Source organism: Cicer arietinum, chromosome 7 (genome assembly GCF_000331145.2).
Source record: "Cicer arietinum cultivar CDC Frontier isolate Library 1 chromosome 7, Cicar.CDCFrontier_v2.0, whole genome shotgun sequence".
Classification (NCBI taxonomy): Eukaryota; Viridiplantae; Streptophyta; class Magnoliopsida; order Fabales; family Fabaceae; genus Cicer; species Cicer arietinum.
In genome coordinates this window covers 6,616,630-6,639,886 of record NC_021166.2, presented here as the reverse complement: position 1 = coordinate 6,639,886, position 23,257 = coordinate 6,616,630, and the positions used below count along the sequence as shown (strand labels likewise).

At 25.4% G+C, this 23,257-nt stretch overlaps 1 protein-coding gene across 1 annotated transcript; it reads right to left on the bottom strand.

Moving 5' to 3' along the window:
• Nucleotides 1-3,212: 3,212 nt before the first annotated feature.
• LOC101505380 (axial regulator YABBY 5) lies at nt 3,213-6,128 on the bottom strand. The gene is made up of 7 exons (XM_004508425.4): nt 5,889-6,128; nt 4,734-4,862; nt 3,981-4,107; nt 3,849-3,897; nt 3,676-3,751; nt 3,526-3,594; nt 3,213-3,443 (listed from the first exon to the last, which is right to left on the bottom strand). The coding sequence occupies exons 1-7, from the start codon at nt 5,964-5,966 to the stop codon at nt 3,396-3,398; spliced, it is 576 nt and encodes a 191-aa protein (XP_004508482.1). The 5' UTR covers nt 5,967-6,128; the 3' UTR covers nt 3,213-3,395.
• Between the last annotated feature and the right edge of the window lie 17,129 nt (nt 6,129-23,257).

Here is a 23,257-nt window from a genome sequence, read left to right as displayed (position 1 = left end):
GGTACCTATACTTCTTTTTTTCTTTTCTTTCAAGGGTAACAATTTAAAGGAGGAAAAAGGGGTTGAAATATGTTTTCCTTTTCATCTTTTCTTTTCTCTCTACTTTCATCTATTCCAAACATTGTGTTATGCATGACATCGACATGGGCTGGCGCATATTATGTGCTTCATGCGCATATTATACGGACGAATGATGGATGTTTTAGGATGACCAAGACTTTTAATTTGAGTGATCACTTTATTTAAATACTTGAGAGAAATTACGGTGATAATGTATATTAGTAAATTATGATTGTAATAATTCGATAATTTAATATGAGAATTAATCATTTTGCGGGTCACTTATCCGAAATTTAGTAATTTATGGTTTTTGTAAAGGCATTCATTAATTTATGAGTTGTAATTCACTTGTACATGAAAAAATCTTCCTAAAGATATTTTATTTTTAAAAGTAAAAAAACTATTCTTTAAATCCTTTCTTCAACATAATAAACTTCATGTTAGAACATTCATAAAAGCACGGATGTTTATGAGAATTTGAATGTTTTGTGTAAAGTTTAAATTTAATATCTTATTTCTATTCTTTTATACCTTGATTCTTTTTATAAGTCAATATATATATATATATATATATATATATATATATATATATACAAATATATATATATATATATATATATATAAATAATGAATGGTCATGATAAGAGGGTGAAATAGTTAAATCTTGAACATACATAAATAATTATGATTAAAAGTTATTTAAGTGACACATGATTATTTTAAAAGTTACATGTCTTTTTATTTTAATCACGATCATTTATGTATAGTTGTATGGTCAAAATTTTACTCTTTTACCTTCTTCTTGTAAAACTCTTCTCATATATATAATATAAATTGAAAAATTCAAACAAAACTAAAATGCAACTATTGTAAAAGTAGTTATACAATTAATAAATCTATCAAACTAATCATTATTTAGAAAACTCTATCAAGACAATAATATGGTAGTAGCAACTCACATAAGCAACAATTACCATCTTTAATCATTTATTGAGGCAATTGATTGATCTACAATATATGAAGGGTAAGGATTTGAAAAGACCCATCACTTGTCTCAGTATTTTGTTGTGTGTATTTATAAGAATTTTTATCATAGTACTTTTTTATTTGAATTCGTCGTTTTTGAATAATTATGCAATCAATCACCATTTCATTTGTTAATTCAACCATCAAAGTGTTTTAATTTTAGTATAAGGACAACAAAGGTTTACTTTTTTTATTGTAAATATTCGACTATTAAAGTCCAGTTATTTATAAATTTTAAATTTTAGTCAGAGTTTACGAAGAAAAAATATTGAATCTTTCAAATTTTAATATTTTTTATTATATAACCTTTTTATATTATAAAAAAGAAATTTTAGTATCTCTAAAATTTTAAGATCTACGTAATCGCATACTTTAAACAGACTCAATTCTCAATTATAAAAGTACATTTATATGTAGGAAAGAAAAGAAAAAGAAATAAATATTTCTACAATAAATTGAATTCATCAAAAGAAATTTTTAAGCAAGCTTTGCTCCTTTGTAATTTTCTAAATATCTCCATCCATTCATAAGTATGATATAACATCTTTAAAGATAAAATAAAAGATGGTTCCTTATAGTTTCTACTAGAACTTTTGTTCTAGAGAGGAAAAATTTATTTATTCATGACTATCATGCTTTATTTGGACGCGGAGAAAAGTAAAAGGAGAGAAAATAAAAGGAAAAATGATAAAGTAAAGAAAGTGAGTGAAAAGTAAAATGATTGTTTAGTTGTTTGGTAGTAAAGAAAATAAAAAGAAAATATAAATATATATTTGTTAATTAATATATGTACCTTGCATTAAAATAAAATTTTATATATAAAATTTATATCTATATATCAAGTTACTCTTGTATACAAAATATTATTACGGTAAATAAAAATAAAAATAAAAATAAAAATTGAAGAGGTATCGTGAAAACGAGGTCACTGATTATTGATGAAAGACTGATTGAAGGAGAAAAAAAAAAGCAAATAATAATGTGATAGTATAAAAATTGAAAGTAGTGGCCATTTTGTAATTTACCAATCTTAGTTGTTTTCTTTTCTTTTTCTATCTTTCTCTCAAAATGAAGAGGGAATGCATTTGGACGCGGGGTCCACCAAATTCATGTTTTCTTTCTTCTTTGACCAACCAACCAAACAACATTTTCTCATAAACTTTCTATCCTATATGTTTTCTTTCCTTCGTGTCTTTATGTTGTATCAAACACAGTGTTAGTCTTTGATTTACGCATGCACTTTTTTATTTATTTATAATCTTTAACCTCAATCAAACAATGTGAGATTCTTTTAAGGTTAATTTAATGTACATATAAAATTAAATAAATATGTGATAAGATAGTAACATATTAAATATTTTTTTATTTTTTATTTGTTGTGAGCGTCATACCGAATAGAATGATATTATTTTATTTTGTAATTTATTTTATGTTATACACATATAATTATGATATAATATAAAATATATCATATTATAAAATTATAATCATTACATACTGTTTTTTGAAATTAACTTACAATAATTTTAAATATTAATTAACAAAAATATTAAAATAAATAAATAAATAATAAAATAATTTTTTATTTAAAAAATTTATTGACAACACTATATTTATATTTAGTTAGAGTTTAATTTTGTAAATTTAAATTATGTTTTATAAAAATAATTGGATAAATGACAATTTTTAACATATTATAGTGTTTTCTAACACATATTTAAGATAAATTTTTAAACTAGAGAGATATGTTATGATAATATCAAATGATAACTTTATTATTATATTTATCAAACACTCAAATGAGACACTATAATCCATTTAGCATCAAACCAAATCGTCACAAATCTTGTTATTTCTACCTATAAACCCCAATACAAAGTTGATCATTAACATTAAAGATTCCACAATTTAAGAAAGTCACTTTAGTTAGTTGTTATTTTATTTGGAATTAATTACCAAGCAAAAATGATTACCTAATTAAATGGTGTAATTTGATGCCACACTTTCATGTTGAAGCCTTCTCCTGTTTCCCCCAATTATCTCTTAACCTCACAGTCCCCAATTATCCTTTAAGTTGTAGTAGTAATAGAATTTAGCTTACAGAAAAAGAAAAAAAAAATTAATGATGAGAAGGGAAAGTAGCATTGTTGCTTGATATATTAAGTAAAGCATCCGTTACACAAGTAGTAAGCAGTGACAAATTAAGTGAACTAAGAAAGAAAAAGAGTTAATTGCCCTTAAAACTCATCAAAAGTGAGGACAATGTTTACATGACACATTTAATTGAAATTGATTCAACATTATAGCTTTCATTTGTTCATTAGCGCAGCCCTTGACATCAAACGCTTCTCAGAGACCTGAATATTGTAATCAAATTGCATCTCATCATCAAATCAATATTAATACTAATAATAATAATTGCTATATTAAGATACTTACATTCTCCATCTTAGCCTGATTGTTGGTCTCCAACATCAGCCCAAAATGAATATGAGGAAAATGTGCCCACTAAAAAAGAAAATATAGTTTTCAGTTATTAAATATATATTACGTGAAATTAATTTGAATATTAATTAATAGGATCCTTACATTCTTTGCAGCTGTACTGAAAGCTTCTCTGTGACTAATATCAGGATTATTAGCCTTGATCCTCTGAATCTCTTCCCTGCATAGTGCATATATGAATTTATAAAGATGTTTTCAATTCAAATTAAATGTGAAATAGGTAGATAGCAAACTAATTAAATGTGATATTTATTTACTTTATGAATTGATTATAAGCAGAAGGTACACGCTGCCTCTTCTCCGGAGCTGGAAAAACAAAATAACAATATTGAATATTAAATGAATAAAAAGTCACAAATATAATTAAAAAATAAATAAAAAATACTCACGACGGTTAACAACCCTTTCCTCAGTAAGATGAGTGGTTGGTGCAGTACGCATTGCAATTCTATCGTTGCATTTGGAAGTGGATCCGCTGCGAATCCTATACTCTGGATTCATGCAGTGACTAGGTGCCTGCACAAATTACATTATTTGTTATTTCTTGTTAAATGGATATACTAGGATAGGAGGAAATCAATCTTTGCTCTTTAATTATATATTCATCAATCAATGCTTTGTTCAGAGAGATCGATTAAATGTTAGCAGCTTTAATATATATAACTGACCAATCAATGACACTTGTTCAAATCGAATTACATTTAGGGATCTACACCATAGATAAATTCGGTTTTTAATTATTTAAAAAAACAATAATATATTAATAGTTTTTTAAAAACAAATTGAGTCTAACTCAGTTAAGTTGAAAAGAAATCATTAAAACCTAGATGTAAGTATGAATTGTTGATACACATCAAATCAAATCAAAGTGGGAAAAGAAAAGTGTTAATGGCGGCTGCAGGTGTAGGTAGGTAGGTAGCTAGCTACTTCTCTCTTTCTCAATCTCAGGTAGAAATGACAGATAATAATCGAGTCAGCTATAAAAACCTAGCTAGCTAAGCCGAGCCAAGATGCTTTGATTTAATAAAAAAAGAAAAACCCTAGGATCCAGAAATCAAAGAAGCCTCTATATATGTAGCTAGGCCTAGGAGTACTGAGTTACTTTTGAGTTAGTTATGTTTTGGAGATTAAAAATAAATCACCTGAAGATGATGATGCTCTTGCCATGAAAGTGACTGAAACGCGGCGGCCATGTTAACAGACCATAGATTGCTGCAGTGACCACATCGAACGGTCACAATGTCAAATAGGCTACTGCATGGAACACTCACCTGCATCATCAACATTCAATTCCACCATTCCATAACTACTTACATGCATATATACCATACTTCTCTTTTAACATAAATTATAATATCAAAACATCACGTATTATATAAATCACATATTTTTTTATACTTGTCAACATTATAGGAAAAGTCAAAATTAATTAAAGCGGAAAATTAGTCAACAAGTTTAAGGTTTCTAAACAAATTAGATATTGATTTTTCCTATTTTCTCTTCTAAATTTTCATCAATATTTCGGGGTATATATATATGTCATGATCTATCTTGGAAAAACATAAAGTAAACAAATAATAAAAATTTGAGAGACCATGCAACTTGAAAAATCAAGCACCATGGATATAAATAGGATTTAAAAAGAGTTGGATGTAAATTAGGTCACAGGCAGGCAAGAGATAGAAAAGAAAGGGTATAGTATAAGAGAAGAAGAGATGTCTTATCAAAAGTTTTATCATTTAGTGCTTTGTTTTTGGCGTTATGAAGAGGACATCTCCATATTTATCAAAACACAGCTAGCTAGCACAATCAACCACACACTCACTTTGCTCTTTCTTTCTTGTTAAGCTCTAACACACAGAAAAGGGCAAAGACCATTTGAGACTGTGTTGAAAAGTGAGAACCTTAAGGTTATCACTTTTCTTTGACTGCAAAAGAAAGAGAGTAAAAAAAGCCCATGGAGATGGAGACTTGACTGAAACAAAAAAACTAACAAAGCCCAGAAAGAGAGAATTAATTAAAATATTTTAATACATCAAAAGTGCAAACACACACAAAACATGCTTTCCTTTTCAGGATCTGAATTAATTCCTTTATACTTGGATAACTACATGAGAAGCAAAACAAAAATCCTAAGAACACCAAAGAAAATGAGAGACATATGCTAAGAAGTTAATTTCTTGTAATTGGAGAAAAAAATATCTAGTAAGATATATGTAGAGCATGCAAGAGGTGAAAAAGTAGATCCAAGAAAATTATAATGAGTTTATTGAAATGAAAGATATATATATATATACCGCAAGAACAATATTGCAAAAGTTGCAAGGGATGTAGCAAAGTTGTTCAGTTGCAACATCGATGCTGCAGGTAGACATGTTTATGAAGATAGGTTTACAAAAACAAGAAATGAAAGAAGAAGAGAAGAAGGAGAAGGATAAGATAGATAAGCTATAATGATATATATTCTCTCTCTCTTTTTATCCAAACCTTTACTTGGTTTGTGTATATTTATAAGGTAGGATATGTATGAGAAGAGTAAGAGATGAGGAAAGGGTGTATATTGATATATATAGAAAATTAATTAGGGTAGAATGAAGTTGATGAAGGGGTTTGTTTGGAATCCAAAGGATGGAGGAGAAGAGAGAATTAGGGTAAGGCAATGTGATGATTTATGAAAAAAAGTGCCCACGGCAGTAGGGGAATGCTGGGACCGGGTATGGAAATTAAAGTTGTTTTTAATCAAAGAGAAAGAGCAGCTGAGTGAGTTACAAAATTAAAATGGTTTTATTTTTACAAAATAATGTAAATACTTGGACTAGTTTCAAAAGCCTTGTGCCTAGGGGGTGAAGTTTGGGTTCATAAAAAAAATTGGACTAGTTGCAATTTATGCATTTTTCACAAAGTTTCATGTATACAAGGTACATAATATCTAATTGTATATTCGTCACATTGAGTTCTAAAATTGATAATCCACACTAGTTGTCTAAAATTGATAGTCCACACGTTGATTCATAAAATCATTGTTGAAATTCAAATTGTTTTTGTGAAAGTCCACCAAATTTTGAATGGTAGAGATTGTTAATGAGATATTGGAAGAAGCTAAGAAGAGGAAAAATAGATTTATCCTATTTAAAGTAGTTATGATAAAAATGAATTTTCCACCAAGGAAGGAGGACCTAGTTCATAAGGTGTCTATCATCGACAACTGTTTTTGTTATGATAAATGGTTGTCTAACAGGTGATTCAATTTATGTTGTGTTCTAAAAAGGGAGAGATTGTTGTGGCTTTCGAAAATAAAATAATCAAGTTTATGGAATGATTTATAGACTATTTGTGACACGATAATTGGTGGGAGGGTTAATTGGCCCACTAATATGGTCCGAGTTTTAGTGATAAAAAACATACATTCTTTTGGTTTGTTTTTTGTGTGATAGATTTAGTCGGTTGTTTAGTGCAATGGGAGATAAAAACATTTCAGTGTTCGAAATATTTAGGCTTTGGTTGGTGGAGAGCAATGTTCTATGAGAGACATGTATCATTATTTATCAATGGGTTCTAGTATTGTAGTCTTAACATTTACTGATTTTATTTTGATCAAATTGATTCCTCTTAAAGTATCTATTTCTAACTAAGGATAAATTTCTAGAACATGCTATTTTAAATAAACAAAATCTCTAGTAAATAGTATTGGTCAATATAAAAAAGAAGCATCATTACCACACCTATTCTTTCATTGTCAATTTTTGTTAGGATATGATTACAAATTGTGTGGTCTTGTTGGGTGTTCAAAGTGTTATACATTATTGCATGTGCCCACTCTCATGCTCAACAATTCAAGGGGTTAGGTGTTGCTAACAAGAAATCAAAATAAACGTTATGTAGTTTGTTTACATTTGGACTATTTGAAAAGAGCACAATCATTGTATCTATAAGTAACAAAAAAGTAATGTAGTTTAAGTTGTACAACATGTTAAACTATTATCATAAGAGGTCAAAGTTAAAGTTAAGATTTTATCTCTAATTTTATCTAACGGTGGAACAACACATTATCATGCTTAAACATGGACATGTTTTAATAGTTGATATCATGAGCAATTTTATTTGATTTTAACTTGAAAACTTTATAAGTTATTTAATTATCTTTTATACGTTTTGTTTTGTGTTTTGGATAACTTTTTAATATCTTATTATTGAGTTTTTCAAAAATAAAAAACTATTGGACTAAAGATTTTGTTTTTTATAGAAATTAATTTTTTAATTTCAAACATTAAGGGTAAAATAAAGAAAGTGAATTCACAATTTAATTACAACATGATAATTTTATATAGAAATACAATTTATAAAATTCAACAATGATATATGTATTTTCTAATTTTTTCTACATCAATTCAACACTTCACTATTTTTATATCTTTTTTTATCACATCATTAACTTATAATATTTATTGAACTATTTTATTTGTCTCTATCTCTTAAAATATATACACCCTATGAAAAAATTTATTTAACTTTAAAATTTTACCAAATCCATATTTATACGCGGGTACAGAAACGTGACAGACATTTTGGATGCATTTCCAAATCTTTAAAATTGACACATTAATATGTGTTTATTTTATTTTGTTTACAAAAATTTAAAATTAATCGATGATATCTCAATTTAAGATAAAAAACATTAAAACTTTTATTAAAAAAATTATTTATATTTATCTTCTCTTATGAAACTAACTAAAATTGAATATAGATCAATTTATAACCTATGTTAATACCACTAATGGGAAACATTAAAATTATGCGTTACTATATAAAATAAAGGCTAAATATCACTTGTGGTCCCTTAACTTAATTTCAGTTAACATTTTAGTTATTTATTTTTCTTTTCTTTTAGATTTGGTCCTTTATTTTAATTTTAAGTGACAATTTGATCTTTTATGTTTTAAAATGTCAACAATGTTATCCTTTTTTTTTTTGCAAAAATTCAAAAATTTCAAATAAAACCCATAAAATTAAGTGTCATCCTCAATATAATTCAATTTCACCAAATTCATAACTTAAGTATTTAAATAAAGTTATATTTTCATCTTTAATAACATCAAATAAAGAATAAAAATATGAATTTATTTGAATATTTGAGTTACGAAATTGATGAAATTTGTATTATATTGAAGAATATAATTAATTTTATGGATTTTTTTTGAAAATTTTGATGAACTTTTTGAATTTTTGTAAAAAAAGGTTAACATTGTTGACATTTTAAAACATAAAAGATCAAATTATCACTTAAAATTAAAATAAATGACTAAATAAAAAAAAATAACTTAAACATTAATTAAAATTAAATTAACTAACCACGATTTGGTTTAAAATAAAATATTATTCGGTAGTATTATTTATACGGAATAAGAGTGACCACTTCCGTCTTCAGACAAACATGCAACTCCACAGCTGACTAAGGGGGCTAATATTTATTATAGAGGTGCCACTCAATTTCTTCAATATAATTCTGACTCAAAAAAACTCTTGATTCAATAATGGTGTAGTTTAACTTTTTCAAGAAAAACGACTTTTAAAAGAAAGTATAAAAATAATTATAAAAAATGTAACGGCTTGCAAAAATTAATCACAGCTAGCTGGTCTTTCATATACGGTTAGGAAAGAAAAATAATTAGAAAGTGAAACTAAAAATAAATTAAGGAATTTAAAAAGTAATTTAACATTTATATATTAAGAAGAAAATAATGAATATATACAACAAAAACAAAACAAAATTTATAAATACTAATATTGAGAATCCGTACAACGCATTAGAACAAACTAATTCATTGAAATAATCCATGTTAGCTAGGATCATAAATTACTGTGTTTAATTATCGAGCCGTTGAGTCAAAAAATAAAACTATTGAGTAGCAAGAGAGTACATAAGTCTTACATTAGACATAGAAAATACTCAAAAGTATTTGAGCACATTATTTAGACACGCAGAAAAAATAAAAAATAAAAAAGAATTAAAATAATATGTATTTTTGTATGTGTCTTCTATCCAAATGAATATTTGTGACCATGCATGACCTCTTGGATTAGACAAACATTAATGTCGTTGATGAAATTTAAGTACTTTTTTATATACCTACATACACATAACATTAAAACACATGAAATGTATTACAAGATTCCTAAGATGTTGATTAAGTACGGTAAAATAGTTGATGTAAGATTATTGTATAGAAGATATATAGAAAAGTGAAGTATCTAGAAATATAAAGAAATAGAGAAAGAAATGAGAAAGTCACAACATTATTGGGATTTCTTTTTTCGTCGAGTTAGCCACATAGGCACTGTTACATTGCCCATTTAGCTTCAGTCCCTTTCGATGTCTGGTGTAATAAATTCTACATAACTCACTTTGCTCGATCACCCTCCTTTTGGTTTTATTGATAGATGCTATCCATATCTTTTTTATTTTTTTATTTTATTTTTTTAAAGCTTTTTATCCCCCACTGAGTTTTCTATTTTGGATCATCTCATGTTAATGTGTAGTTTTCATACTTGCTGGATGCTACCATTGTTCATGTCAGCAAAATCATCTATTTTTACATACTTTCAACTTTGACGCGTGTGATGTTGGTTATCCATTCAATAATATTTATTTTTAATTAACGAATTTTGTAAAATTAATATTTATTAAAAGTGTATAGCAAACATTACAAATATTATATTCAAGTTAAAATCAATTAAAATGTGAGATGCATAACCAAACACTTCTCATGAGAACGCTCGTCCTATATTACTAGTTCGCCAAACAATTTTTCTGATCGATGTTCATTTTTTAGATGTAGTTTGTTTGAAACTCAAAGATGGATACACAGTCATATTTAATTAGCTCAATAATTGGATCGATCACGTACACGTTGAAAGAGAGTACCTCTATGGTATAAATCTCATCTGGTATATTGAGATCCATATATAAAAGATTAATTAATGTTGCTATATATATATATATATATATATATATATATATATCAAATAATTAGATTTATCTCAAAAAATTTATATAATATCCTTATGAAATAAATTTTCAACTAAATGATAAATTTAGTAAAATATATATATTTAATAAAGTGTTATTGAGCGATATAATATTGCTAATCCAATGTTCATCAAAATAATGTGTTTATTAATTTTGAGGAAATATAATATTTTAATATAATAATGTTAATTTTTATACTAAAGATATTTATTCCTTGAAAATAAATAAATTCATTGTAAACGATAAAGGCAATACTAGGGAGATTTCCCACCCATCACTTAGAACCAACAAATTCTATAATAATATGAAATATGTATGTTAATATTGGAAAAAACAAAACTCAAATATCACATTTAAAATTGATAAAATTCTATATGGCAATCTCAATTAGAATAATATGAGCATACATTTGGCTCTGTATCCATTGAATGAACAATTTAAGGCTAATAGTTTCTACTAACAGAGAGGAGAGACTTTGATAAACGTGCTCTAATTTTGTGGCTGCAAAATCAAGAGAGTTCAAAATTTTGAACCACCAATCCCCAACTCGTTATGTGAGCATCCCAATTGGGTGAAATTGAAGGACACCTGGATCTATTGTTTTCGCCTCTGGCTGCGTTCAATTCTGCAAACTAAACTCCATGCTGCTTATGCAGTTTCAAGACCTTCAAATTAATCATTTTTACATAAAAACACAGTGTCATTACACTATAGATTATAAATTAATGTCAATATATGAGTTAATATTAATTTGTGAAAATAAAACACTATTTAAATTAATATTAACAATTTTGAAGACCAATTTATTTATTCCCTCTTAGCATATCCGGGTCAAATACAAAGACAATTGATCGTAGGAAAAGACTCGTTGAACAGGAAAAAAAAAAAGAAAAAAAAGAAAGAGGATAGAACAAAATCAATACCCAAATTTAAATCACAACATAATGGTATACCAAATGTCTTATTGAACAAGCAAAAACCACAAAAGACTACCCAAAATCCTTCCCAACAAAACAATACGACCATAGACGTCGAGCAAAGTCTCAAAACTTGCAAAATCTACAGCAAACATCTTCTAGCACCTAATGGAGTGTAGACTTATATGTGTGCAACCAGCCACGCACTGTGCTATATGTGCGGCTATAGTATCTATAGTTTACATAGCGCATTAGTATGTCTTCATTATGTCAGATTTCACGTATGGCTACAATTTCATCTTTCTTTCATATATTTCATATTCGATAAAACAAAAATTATAAATTTTACAACAAGAAAAAAGATTTATAAATTAATGTAAATATATGAGTTATTTTAAAACAAACGGATCAATTAAGAGTTAATTTTTTTATAGACAAAAAGTTTATATATATTATCAGTGTAAAAGTTTTATATAACAGCATGTTATAACCAAATATATATATGTATGTGTAATTTTAATAAAATTCAAATATTTTTAATAATTAATTATTATAATTTACAATGTAAATTTTTGTTTATTGAAAATATATATATATATATTAGGGCTACATAAATTTAAAATTTTATTTTTATTTTCTATTAAAAATTTCTCAAATTTTTAGTTTGTGAAATTGTATTTATTTTTAGTTTCTATTTTGAAAAATAATTTTGTGAAAAATCGATAGTTTTAGCCCGTTAAAATTGTCTTTATAAAATTAAAATAAAAACTAAAAATGAATAAATATTTTTAAAGATTACAATTTTGTAGAGATTAAAAATATATTTAATGTTAATAAAAAATGTATCTAACCTAATATATATATATTAAATCTAAGTAGTAATATGTTGGCTTTTGCACACAAAAATTGAAGATAAAATGAAATCTCCATGGCGTTACGTTTATGTCTGCAATATTTTGAAGATATAAAAATGGTGGAAGTGGTAGCTAGAATGAGTGTGTCACGGGAAGTGAACGGAATTGAAAGTAGCAAGTTAGTAATTGGGTGAATATGTGAGTAGCTAGGTAGCTGCATCTCTACATAAAAAGATCACTGCCTAACTAGCAGCCAACCTAGCATGCGTGAAAGTAAACAAAGTACAAAAGATGTTTATTTTTATAAATGAAAGAAAGTGAAAGTAACAAATGTACGGAACAATTGAAACATGCAGGGGGCAATGGGAGCAATTTCTGCTATTTGGATGTATTATTCACTCATAAATGCCTGACCTGGATCAAATTCACTAACTTGCATTTTTCAAATTATTATATACTACTTGTTATTATTGTCTCACAATAGTAATCAATATATTTAACCATTTCACATTACTTCAAAAATATATGATGAACTTTCACATACATTCAAATTTGATTGTGTATAGTATCTAACAATCAATCATGCAACATTATTTTATATTTAATTAATTTTTAAATAATTTTTAAATTTTGAATTGATTTTATTTTAGAATACTGGTAACCAAATAAATTCATCGGTGTCTTAGAATTCACTAAAATATTTTTTCTTTTAAATAAAAAAAATTTATTAATATATGAATATAATGGATAATAAAAAACTATTACAAGAGTCAAATATATTGAATTAAGAGAAAGTATATTGTATATGATATGTGCATGGTTGTTGGAAAATGTGTCACTAACTAGCTAATTTTACAAGTAGTAAAAAGTTGTGTGTGGAGTTAGACATAGTATAAAACATGAGGGAGAAAGGCCATAGGTAGCAGTGAATGAGTTGTAGGGGAAACGGCAGAGGACAGTGTTGAGGGTATCTAAAAACAAAGGCATTTAATAGTACCTGCTTTGCAGGACAGTTTCTGAATTTTTTGTTTTGGCCGTGGGTGGGACTTGCTGTGGTTTAGGTTTCATCACCTCCTTTTCCTAAATTCTCATGTGATAATTGATATGCTCCTAATTATAAACACCCCCTTACTATTTTTTACAATAACAAACAAAATCGTTGGAGTTAATCTTTTGACGTACTAGATTTGGATTCGTAGATATATAAATAATTAATATTTCAAAATTATTTAATTTAATAAATTTTAAATATGAATAGTCAATAAATGAAAAAAAATGTGAATTGTCAATTTTTATCTAATAATTGATATCTTGTTTATATATGATTAAATGATTTTTCGTACTGCAAATAATTTAGGTTTTTCTTTTTTTCTTCCTACCTTGTACATCTGTATGTGTGCGTTTTTAAAATATCTCAATTTAAATACATGAATTTTACAAAAATAGATATCATATCAATTTAATATTTTAAAATTTCAAAAGTATGTTAAATTATTACTAATTTGAGATATTTTAGTTCCATTTAGAAATTATGCTAAACAGGATATAATTCAATTGATAAAATACCAAAATTATTAAATTATATATTATATTTCGAAGTCAAAATCTCATATGTAGATTTTTTTTATTTCATCTAAAACAAAACTAAAATACTATGTTAAATAACATTCTTAATTTTTAATGAACTAGTATTCAAATCGATACTTCTTTATTTTATTAAACACCAAACATGCTTTTTTCCCTCAATGATCGGTTCTAGTCTTTGTTCTTCTAATGATGATGTTATCATTATGTTAAATAATATATTAATTTTAAAATTATAAGATATTTTGATCTAATAAAATAAAATATGATCTACTAACATATGCATTTTGGGATAATTGTTAGTTTTATCATAAAAATTTAGTTATAAATAAAAAGAAAAATGAATTAATGCAATGGCTCTACACATTTACTTCTTTTTATGAGATCTAGGAGAGAGTAGGTGTCGTTATCCAACTGTGAGGAGTACATGTAGCACACATCTAGACCACACTTGAATTTCTCCCCTTTCTAGATGAACACACATAACTAGTAATAGCTTGAAGTTAAATGTTCAATCAGAATTTCTATTGTATTTGTACGAAGTTGTAATTTTGTTATGTTTTGTAATGTCCTCGTGAGTATGAGTTGGACAGTTCCTCATAATTTTTTTTAACAATTCAAAATAGTGGTTGCTTCAAATAACCAAATTAAGTAGGGATTATAATTTGTAAAATGTTAAAATGAGAGGATATATGTTATGATCTGTCTAAATCAATAAAGTAGATAATGCTCGAAATTTTAAGTCAACAACATGATTAGAGCAACCTCCTTTTTACGAAGTTCGTTAATTTAGATTAAAAAATTAACATCGATCAAATACAATTTCAACTAATATTTTTAATATCGTTAATTTTATCGTTAAAGAAGAATAAATATTTTAATATTTTATTTTTTTTATATTTATAAATATTTTATTATTTTATATTATTAATTTAGATGTTGTGAATTTATTTGTAGATTTATTAAAAATAATTTTAATGATTTTGATTTATATATTTTTTATCGATTAAAAAAATGATTAAAGTAATTTTAAGCCCATAACTGGTGGGTTCTAATAGCAATAACCTACAAACTAGTACTATTGTCTATTTCTTTTGACCTTTTGCTAGTCATGGAATTATTTATATAGTTAGCACTATTTGGTTTCATAGGTTAAGAAAAATGATATTTGAACATATAATTAATAATCCTATGTAATGTCTATTATATTTACACGATGAATAGTATTTCTTTAAAAGAAATGTATATTTTTTTCAACTTTATTTTTAATAATTGAGATTTTTTTTTTGTGATAAATATATAAATTGATATCATTAATTTTGAATATTTTATTAACCATTAAAACATAAATTATTAACTAATTATTTATTATATATTTCATTGATCACTAAAATATGTGTAAGATATTAACTATTTTAGAGTATGGTCATTTAATTGTTAAAGAAATACTCTAAAATAATATATATAATGTATTTTAATTAAAAATAAAATATGTATCTTAAAATTAATTAAAAATATACTTTTTAGTAGTTAATAAAATATTGAAAGTAGTTAATGAGATAAATCTATATGTTGTATTATAAAAGTGTTTTTAGTAATAAAAAAAATAAAAAATAAAATAAAATCAGTTCACCGTATCTTCAATATTAATCATGGAAGAAGTCAATCATAGATGGTATGATGAATTATTAAAAATGTTATTGTTCGTGCATAAGGCCACGAAAAAACATCCCACTTTATAAGGCCCAATTATCAGTGCACATGGAAAGTGATTACTCAAACCAAATACAACCAAAATAGTTGAAAACTAAAGATTAGATTTAGAATGGTGGGAGCTGAAAATGGGAAATAGTTGCATATTGCAATTTGCAACCAGTTGTTTCAGACTTCTCCCCACTTTCACATATGGAGAAACCCCCCTGCCCAATGGCCAAACTAAAACAAGGAAACCAATTGCTCGATTCTATACCTTGCACTTTTTATCGACAGAATAAAAATAATTTCTCCTACTAGTATTTTTTTTTTAATTAAAGTAAACCACTCACCGTTAGAACGTTCTTGTAACTTTACACCACATAAAAAAAAAAAAAAAATCATTATTTTATTTGACCTCAATCAAAATGTTCATTTTGTTAATGGATCTCGTTAAACATTGATGTGTTGCATTAACTGATACGAAACATAAATATAGAAGTCATGTTATATACATTGTTTCGACTATAAATACGTGGAGTAAAGAAGTCAACAACTATTATTATTAATAAATCTCTTAATTTTTCGAATCAAAAGATTAACAAATTCATAAGTGTTTGGAAGAAAAAAAGTGCATTGAATTAAGAGGCGTGAAAGAAGAAAGAAAAGTGATAACAAGAGCCAAATAACCGACTTTGTGAAAAAGACAAGTAAAGAAAGATATTCTTGAATTTGCTCAAGTGTTTGAAGTTCTAATTACAATTCTTCTTCTACACTTATATTTGAGATAATTGTTGTTCATGTTTTGACTGCCATTAACACCAGAACTTTTTATAAAATTTCTTGTTATATTACTTGTTTTACACTTTTTTAATTGCTTACCATCGCCTTAAAATAACTGATAAAGAATTAAAATTCTAGAGGAAATGTGATTTGGTTTGTACAATTAATATATTTGTTGAATTTCTAATTTGAAAATTTAATAATTCGAAGAAAAAAAATACTTCAAAAAAAAAAGAGATTATTGATCTCTTTAATATTTTTATTTATTTTTAATTCACTCTCTTTAACATGACATTAATATTTAATTATTATTATGTCACTTGATGTGACACATTAACATTTTTAATATGACTCATTTAAAAGAAAAATTAATTGACTTTAAATAAAATAAAAAATTTATTTATATAATGTAAATTTAAGAGAGTATTTTAACAAACAATTACAATTTTAGAGAACAAATTAATAATTCACTGTTTTTTTGTAAACAATAATTTTTGATACTCAAACCCTTACTCAAAAAAACGGAATCGAAACCCAATATCAAAATAGAAAAAAGTCTATCTACCTTCTAAAAAGGATTTCAGACCTTAATCATGTGCTCGATTAGTACTATTGTCCACTTCTATTAAATTATTGGACTATGACCTTCTGAAAACGATGACGTGGCATTCAAAACGGACAAAATAGTGTAAAAACGGAATTTTTAAAATAATAAACAGTGAAATAGTTTAATATAATTTTTTTAAATACATTGACACAACTAAATAAATTATTTTAATTTTATAAAATTCAATCTGGCAATTAGATAATTATATTATAAATGTTAGATGTCAAAACTACTCATATTAATATTCAATGATAAATTATACTTAATTTGTTTATATTTAAATATTATTAAATTTCAATATATTTTTTTGTTTTATAAAGATATAATGAGTACATTATTTTTTTATTCTACCTTGAATTGGTTTCTAACTTCTTTCATATCTAGAATAAGAATTTTAATTAGTTAGAGAGAATATCACTTAAAATTCAAAATTAATTCATCATATTATATTTGGTTCATCAAATATTTAATTAAGACTTTATATACCTCACCAAATAGATTTTCACTCTAGTTATGTATAATGTTTAACATTTACCAAAATCACAAAATCATAGAAGATTGTTCCACTTCATAAAGTGAATTTCTTAGTAAATAGTCATTTATATATCAAAAAGAACATGAAATTCATGCTTTGTATGATCAAACAGGAGCAATGGAGATAATTTTATTTCATAAATTTAAGTGATATTGAATTGAGTATATAATTTACTTCAAATATTTTAAAGGAAATTCACAACTATCATTATTACATTGAATTTGCATAAAATAAATGTGGCGAATCGTGTATATCTATCTGCATATGTTTTAGAAATATTAATGCAATATCTTCATTTTTATCTTTATTTTTATTGAATGCACCGTTCTTTAACACTAAAAAATGTGACATGATTATCGTTCAATATTTGATCAAAATAAATAAGATTTTGTGGTGTTTAAAAAAAATATTGATCTTGGTTCTCGACAAAGTTTGAGGGTGTTGATTAATTGTTTTTTCACCTAAGTGTATATATAAGACCCGTTTATTTAAGATTTTTATAGAATTTTATCCTTTTATTATAATATTTTTAATACATTTTTTAAAAATAAAAAACTTCAAATGAAAAATTAGTTTAAATAATTGATCTTAAAATATCCTTTTAAAAATTTCATCTATTTCCTATAAATTTTTTGTATAATGAAATTTCAAAAAAAAAATATTAAAAATAAAAAACTATTTTAAAAAGCTCTTCATAAAAATCATTTTAAAAATATATATTTTCTTTTTAAATACAATTTTTATCATGTTAAAATCTCTAAAATAAATATATAAATTATTGAATGTCAAAATTATTTTTTAAATTAATAACAAATAAATTTAAAACAACTTTTATTATTTTTAAATAACTTTTTATAAAATCACTTTTTAAAAAATTAAAATTAAAATAACTTTTTAAAAATTTTAAACAATCGGACTTAAATCTCATGTAATCTATATCGCACTGTGGTTAGATTAGAGATTTAGTGGTTGTAATGGATTTTATTTTAGTATTTATTAATGTTAACTTTGTTTATTAAAAAAGTTACCTACGTTTTTAAAGAAAAAAGAGAGAGAGAGAGACTAATGTAGATTAAACTAGCTACTTATGCCAAAAAAAAAAAAAAAAAAACTAGCTAATTATGCAAACCAAAAACTGTTTAAATCTTTTATTTTTTTCCCCCAATTTTCTAATGATCAGATAATTATTAAATTGAACTTTCCACATTTCTACGGAGATGGCAAAAACAGTTGGAGTCCATAATCTCCGTATCATGCATAAATTTCCCTAATTAAAGTGATGCAACTATTCTATATTCATATCAATAAATTTCCTATACGTACCACCATTCACCTTGTAAGTACCCCTAGTGGATAGGTTTCTTGTGTATCACAAAGCATGCTGAAACAAAGTACCAATATGGCAAACAAAGCTAGGCCACTTTGTCCTATATCTTACTTTCGAATCTCTAAACTAAATTATATTAATTTGGAAGAATCCAAGCTAGAAGGAATAGCATTCCTAAAATTATTATAATCACCTTTCAAAAAGTTGCTTCTTTTTATAATGCAAAGTGCTAGCTGATCAATTTGATATGTTTCCAGCGAACATTTGGAATTACTTCAGCAGCACGATGAACACGAATGATTCATCAAAACTTGTGTAACAAATTAAAAATAATATGGTGCACACAAAAAACAAAAGCATAGATATTTTCATTAAAAATCACATCAAACACGGATTCTTTTTTTTTTCAACCTTTGAATTAAACATTCAAAATGGAATAAACCAACACAAAGGATATAACTATAACTGCCAAGTGCTAACCATATAAATGTATGTTGTCGCACTCTCATCGTGTAAACGGTGTGAAAGGACTTCTCCGATTAATTACTCTTGACCTCGTATTTTCCTTTTTGCATAGTTTTGGACATACATAATGCATATTATTAATTATAGAGTTGTGTTGATTTAAAACTTTGTCCATGTGTCAATGCTTTAGGGATATATGGGAGATATAGAGAAACATGGGCGCGTAAATGAGGATATTTGTCTCTGGATTGGATGCTGCAAGTTGATGTATCATGCTTAGATACAACTACGATGTACTAATTAATAAAATAAAAATAAAATAGTAGTTGACAATATAATATATTTAAAATTAAATATATTAATTTTTTAATTACTAGTTTTATCAGTATTTTATTTTAGATACGTATTTAAATATTTAAGATTTTGTGTTTAAATTACGTGGAGTTAAAAGGAGCAATAATTTTATTTTTTTTTGAAAATTACATGTTTTAAATTATGAGGACAAAATAAAATGAGAAATTGAGAGATAATTATTTTATAAAATCTGACATATATTGGTCTTTTCAAACTGGTGTATCGTACTTAATTTCTATCTTTTATCTAATTTCTATATAAGAATTGTACCATATTATTGCAGTAGACAATATAGATTTATGGAACGACGAGAGTCGTTATTAATAATATATTTGATGCTTATTAATAAATTCTTAGAAATGTATAAAATAAAGTATATTATATATGAATTTAATTGTCATATACTGTCTGTTTAAATTTTTTTACATTACAATTATTCATAGATATGATTTAGATATAGTTATAGTAAAAGTCAAACATCTTTAATAATTTAACGGTTGAGATTGATCGATAATGTAAAAACTATTTACATTAACACAATTAGGGGTGAGAATATGCTGAGTCGAGCTAGATTTTGTTAGGCCTGAGTCTGATCTGTCAAAAAATTCAAGGTTTGTGGCCTATCTTAGACTTAGTTTTTTAGGTTTGAGTCTGAACTTGATAGAAGTCTGATATGATATGTTAGTCTACTTAAAAGTTTATTTTATTTTAATATTTTTCTATAAGTAATCAAATATATCTTTAAATAGATTAACAAGTTAATATGTCAATGAAATTAAGTTTTATTTTGATATTTAACATCACATTTTAAAGAATATGACTTTGTATACATTATACTTAAATTATATCTTATAATAATACATTTAAATATGTCAAAAATTAAATGAGGTTAATATGCGTAAATTATTAAAAGTTGAATACATAACAAAAAAAATCAAAATTTAATATAACAGGTAATATAGTAAAAACATATTTATTATATTTATTTAAATAGACTGACCTAATATACCTAAAAGGCTTATTATGTGATCTATAACCTGGCCTTTTAAATAAATAAGTTTTTTTAGAAGCTTAAGCCTTATCTGTTTAAGAAAAATGTCTTATCTAACTTAGGTCTGACGTAGGCTAGACCGTAGGCCTCTGTCGGTCGGCCTGACCTATTCTAATCTATAAACACAATGTATATTAGTTAGATCTTATTACCTATATAGTTTAGGTAATTTTTTTGGGGATAAAGTTTAATTACATGCAATTGTCTTGTTTAAAATGTATATATTGTTGGAAAAACAAATACATCGAGAAATTTAAATTATACAATTAAAATATAAGAAAATAACTTGAAAACTCTAAAATTGGAGACAAAAACTATGACAGTTGTCTAATGACAACCAAAGAATAATATTATACAAAATTATTACAAAACATAAAATTATCTTAAACTCCCAATGACCCCAACACACCCACACACTCCAAAACAAATATTTCAACTACATCTCACAACATTGCAATACATGAGTATAATAAAAAAGAAAAAAATCGATACAAATTTAATGTGTTTCTAATTTATGTAATTTATAATTAATAACTAAAATCATATATGTAATATTAAATTTTAATATGTATTATTTCAATCAATTCCAATTATATATTAAAATAAATAAATGACAAAAAAATTATACGTAAAAGATATTATAAAATACAAGGGATACTTTAAGCATTTACAACAACAAATTACTAACTTTATAATAGTTCCGCCCTCCCTCCCTGAAAACCTAATTCGGCCCATTATGGCCCAAAATACATTTTCCCGTAATATGCCAGCTCATATGGTTCAAGATATGGCCCAAAGAGACAACCCTAAGCCTAAATAATATCACTAAAATTTTATCATATATCTCTATATTTATACTCTTATTTTTTATTTTATACAAATTATTTATTTTATTATTTTTTTTAAACGAATAATTTTTTATATTTCAATAAATTCAACTTGAGTGCTGAAATTTTTTTACTATTTTATTTTACTCCACTAAATCCAAGTTGAATTTCGATTTTTTTTAAGTTTTTTGAAATTAATAAAAATGTGTTTTAGAAAATTTAAATTTTATATACCGAATATTTTTTTCAAGTTTTTCAAAACACAATTGTATTTCTGAAAATTCAAAATTTGTGTTTAAAAAATAAAATTTTCAAAAAAACTCTAACTTTATATTCTGAATTTTATTTTTAAAGTTTTTCGAACATATGTATGTATTGGAATTTTTTTAAAATATTCTGAAACATAAATTTGTATCATAAAATTTGAATTTTTTTTATAATACAAAGTCAAATTAGATTTTTATTAAAAGATAACGGTAGAAATGTAAATATAAGAGTATAGACTATAGAGTAAAATTTTGTAATATCACCTTGAATTGTATACTGTGGATCCATTACGAAAGCCTAGCTAGGATACTCTTCACGAGGTTCCTTCTTAACTTAGGATTAGATTGGTGATCTTGTAAGTTGTTTATAATGGGTTAACCTGTTGTTGAATCGATATCATATTTAATTGCAAATTAAGTGGGATTTCTAGATATTTCATTTCATATGAGGACATGTGGGGTAAATGATGTATATATTTTGGTTTTAATCCTCTAATTCAATGTAAAGGATATGTAATGATCTAGTAATACTTGGATTCTGATGCGGGTGGTATTTGTTCATTAATATCTCTTAGTGAATTGCCAAACACTAAGGTATGTTTTCTTGAGTCGGACAAATAGAATTAGAGTGAGAAAAGATCGGACCGTTTTATATGAATTTATTGTTGAACTTTTTTAAAGTTTGATTCAGTCTATCCATTTAGTAAGAAAGTTAAGTTTAGTGTTTTTAAAAGTTTATTTGTTTAAATGGATCGAATTCAAGTTTTATGAAAAATATATTAGATATGATAGATCAACGCGCGCGCGTGTATAATAATAATAATAATAATAATAATAATAGTAATAATAATAAAATATTTATACTTTTGTAATAGAAACTCTTTACTTTTATTGTTTAAAAAAATATTTTTATTTTTTTGTAATAAAATATATTTTATTATAAAGTTGAATCTTAATTTTATATTCTCACTTCCTAACTTTCATACTTGTTATTCTCTTCCAAAAACGATTGTATTATAAATTCAACGATTATATTTTATTATTTTACTTTATTTATAATTTTTGTTCATATATATAACAAATGTGTTGCAAAAAGTAAAAATAAAATAGATGTTATGGTTGTATATGCTCAACAAAATTCACGCTTTTTATTGGCATATTAATCTTTTTAAAGATAAGCAAAGTGTCATTTTTAAAACCGTTAACACAAACTATGCTATTTAATAGACTAATAGGTCAGGTCTTACATTTAAAAAGTTAAACTCAACCATGTCAGACATATTCCTACTCCTAAGTAGAAATATTATAAATGGACTTGGAGCTTTTGTATTCAATAAATTTTATTTTTGTTACTTGTTGAAATAGTCATATGCATGT

What these genes read in the sequence shown, in the direction of transcription:
- LOC101505380 (XM_004508425.4), bottom strand. Translation starts at nt 5,966, where the DNA reads ATGTCTACCTGCAGCATCGATGTTGCAACTGAACAACTTTGCTACATC. An exon ending in TCAGTACAGCTGCAAAGAAT is followed by an intron (nt 3,595 to 3,675) that starts GTAAGGATCCTA and finishes TTTCTTTTTTAG; the next exon opens with TGGGCACATTTTCCTCATAT. An exon ending in ATCAGGCTAAGATGGAGAAT is followed by an intron (nt 3,444 to 3,525) that starts GTAAGTATCTTA and finishes TACAATATTCAG; the next exon opens with GTCTCTGAGAAGCGTTTGAT.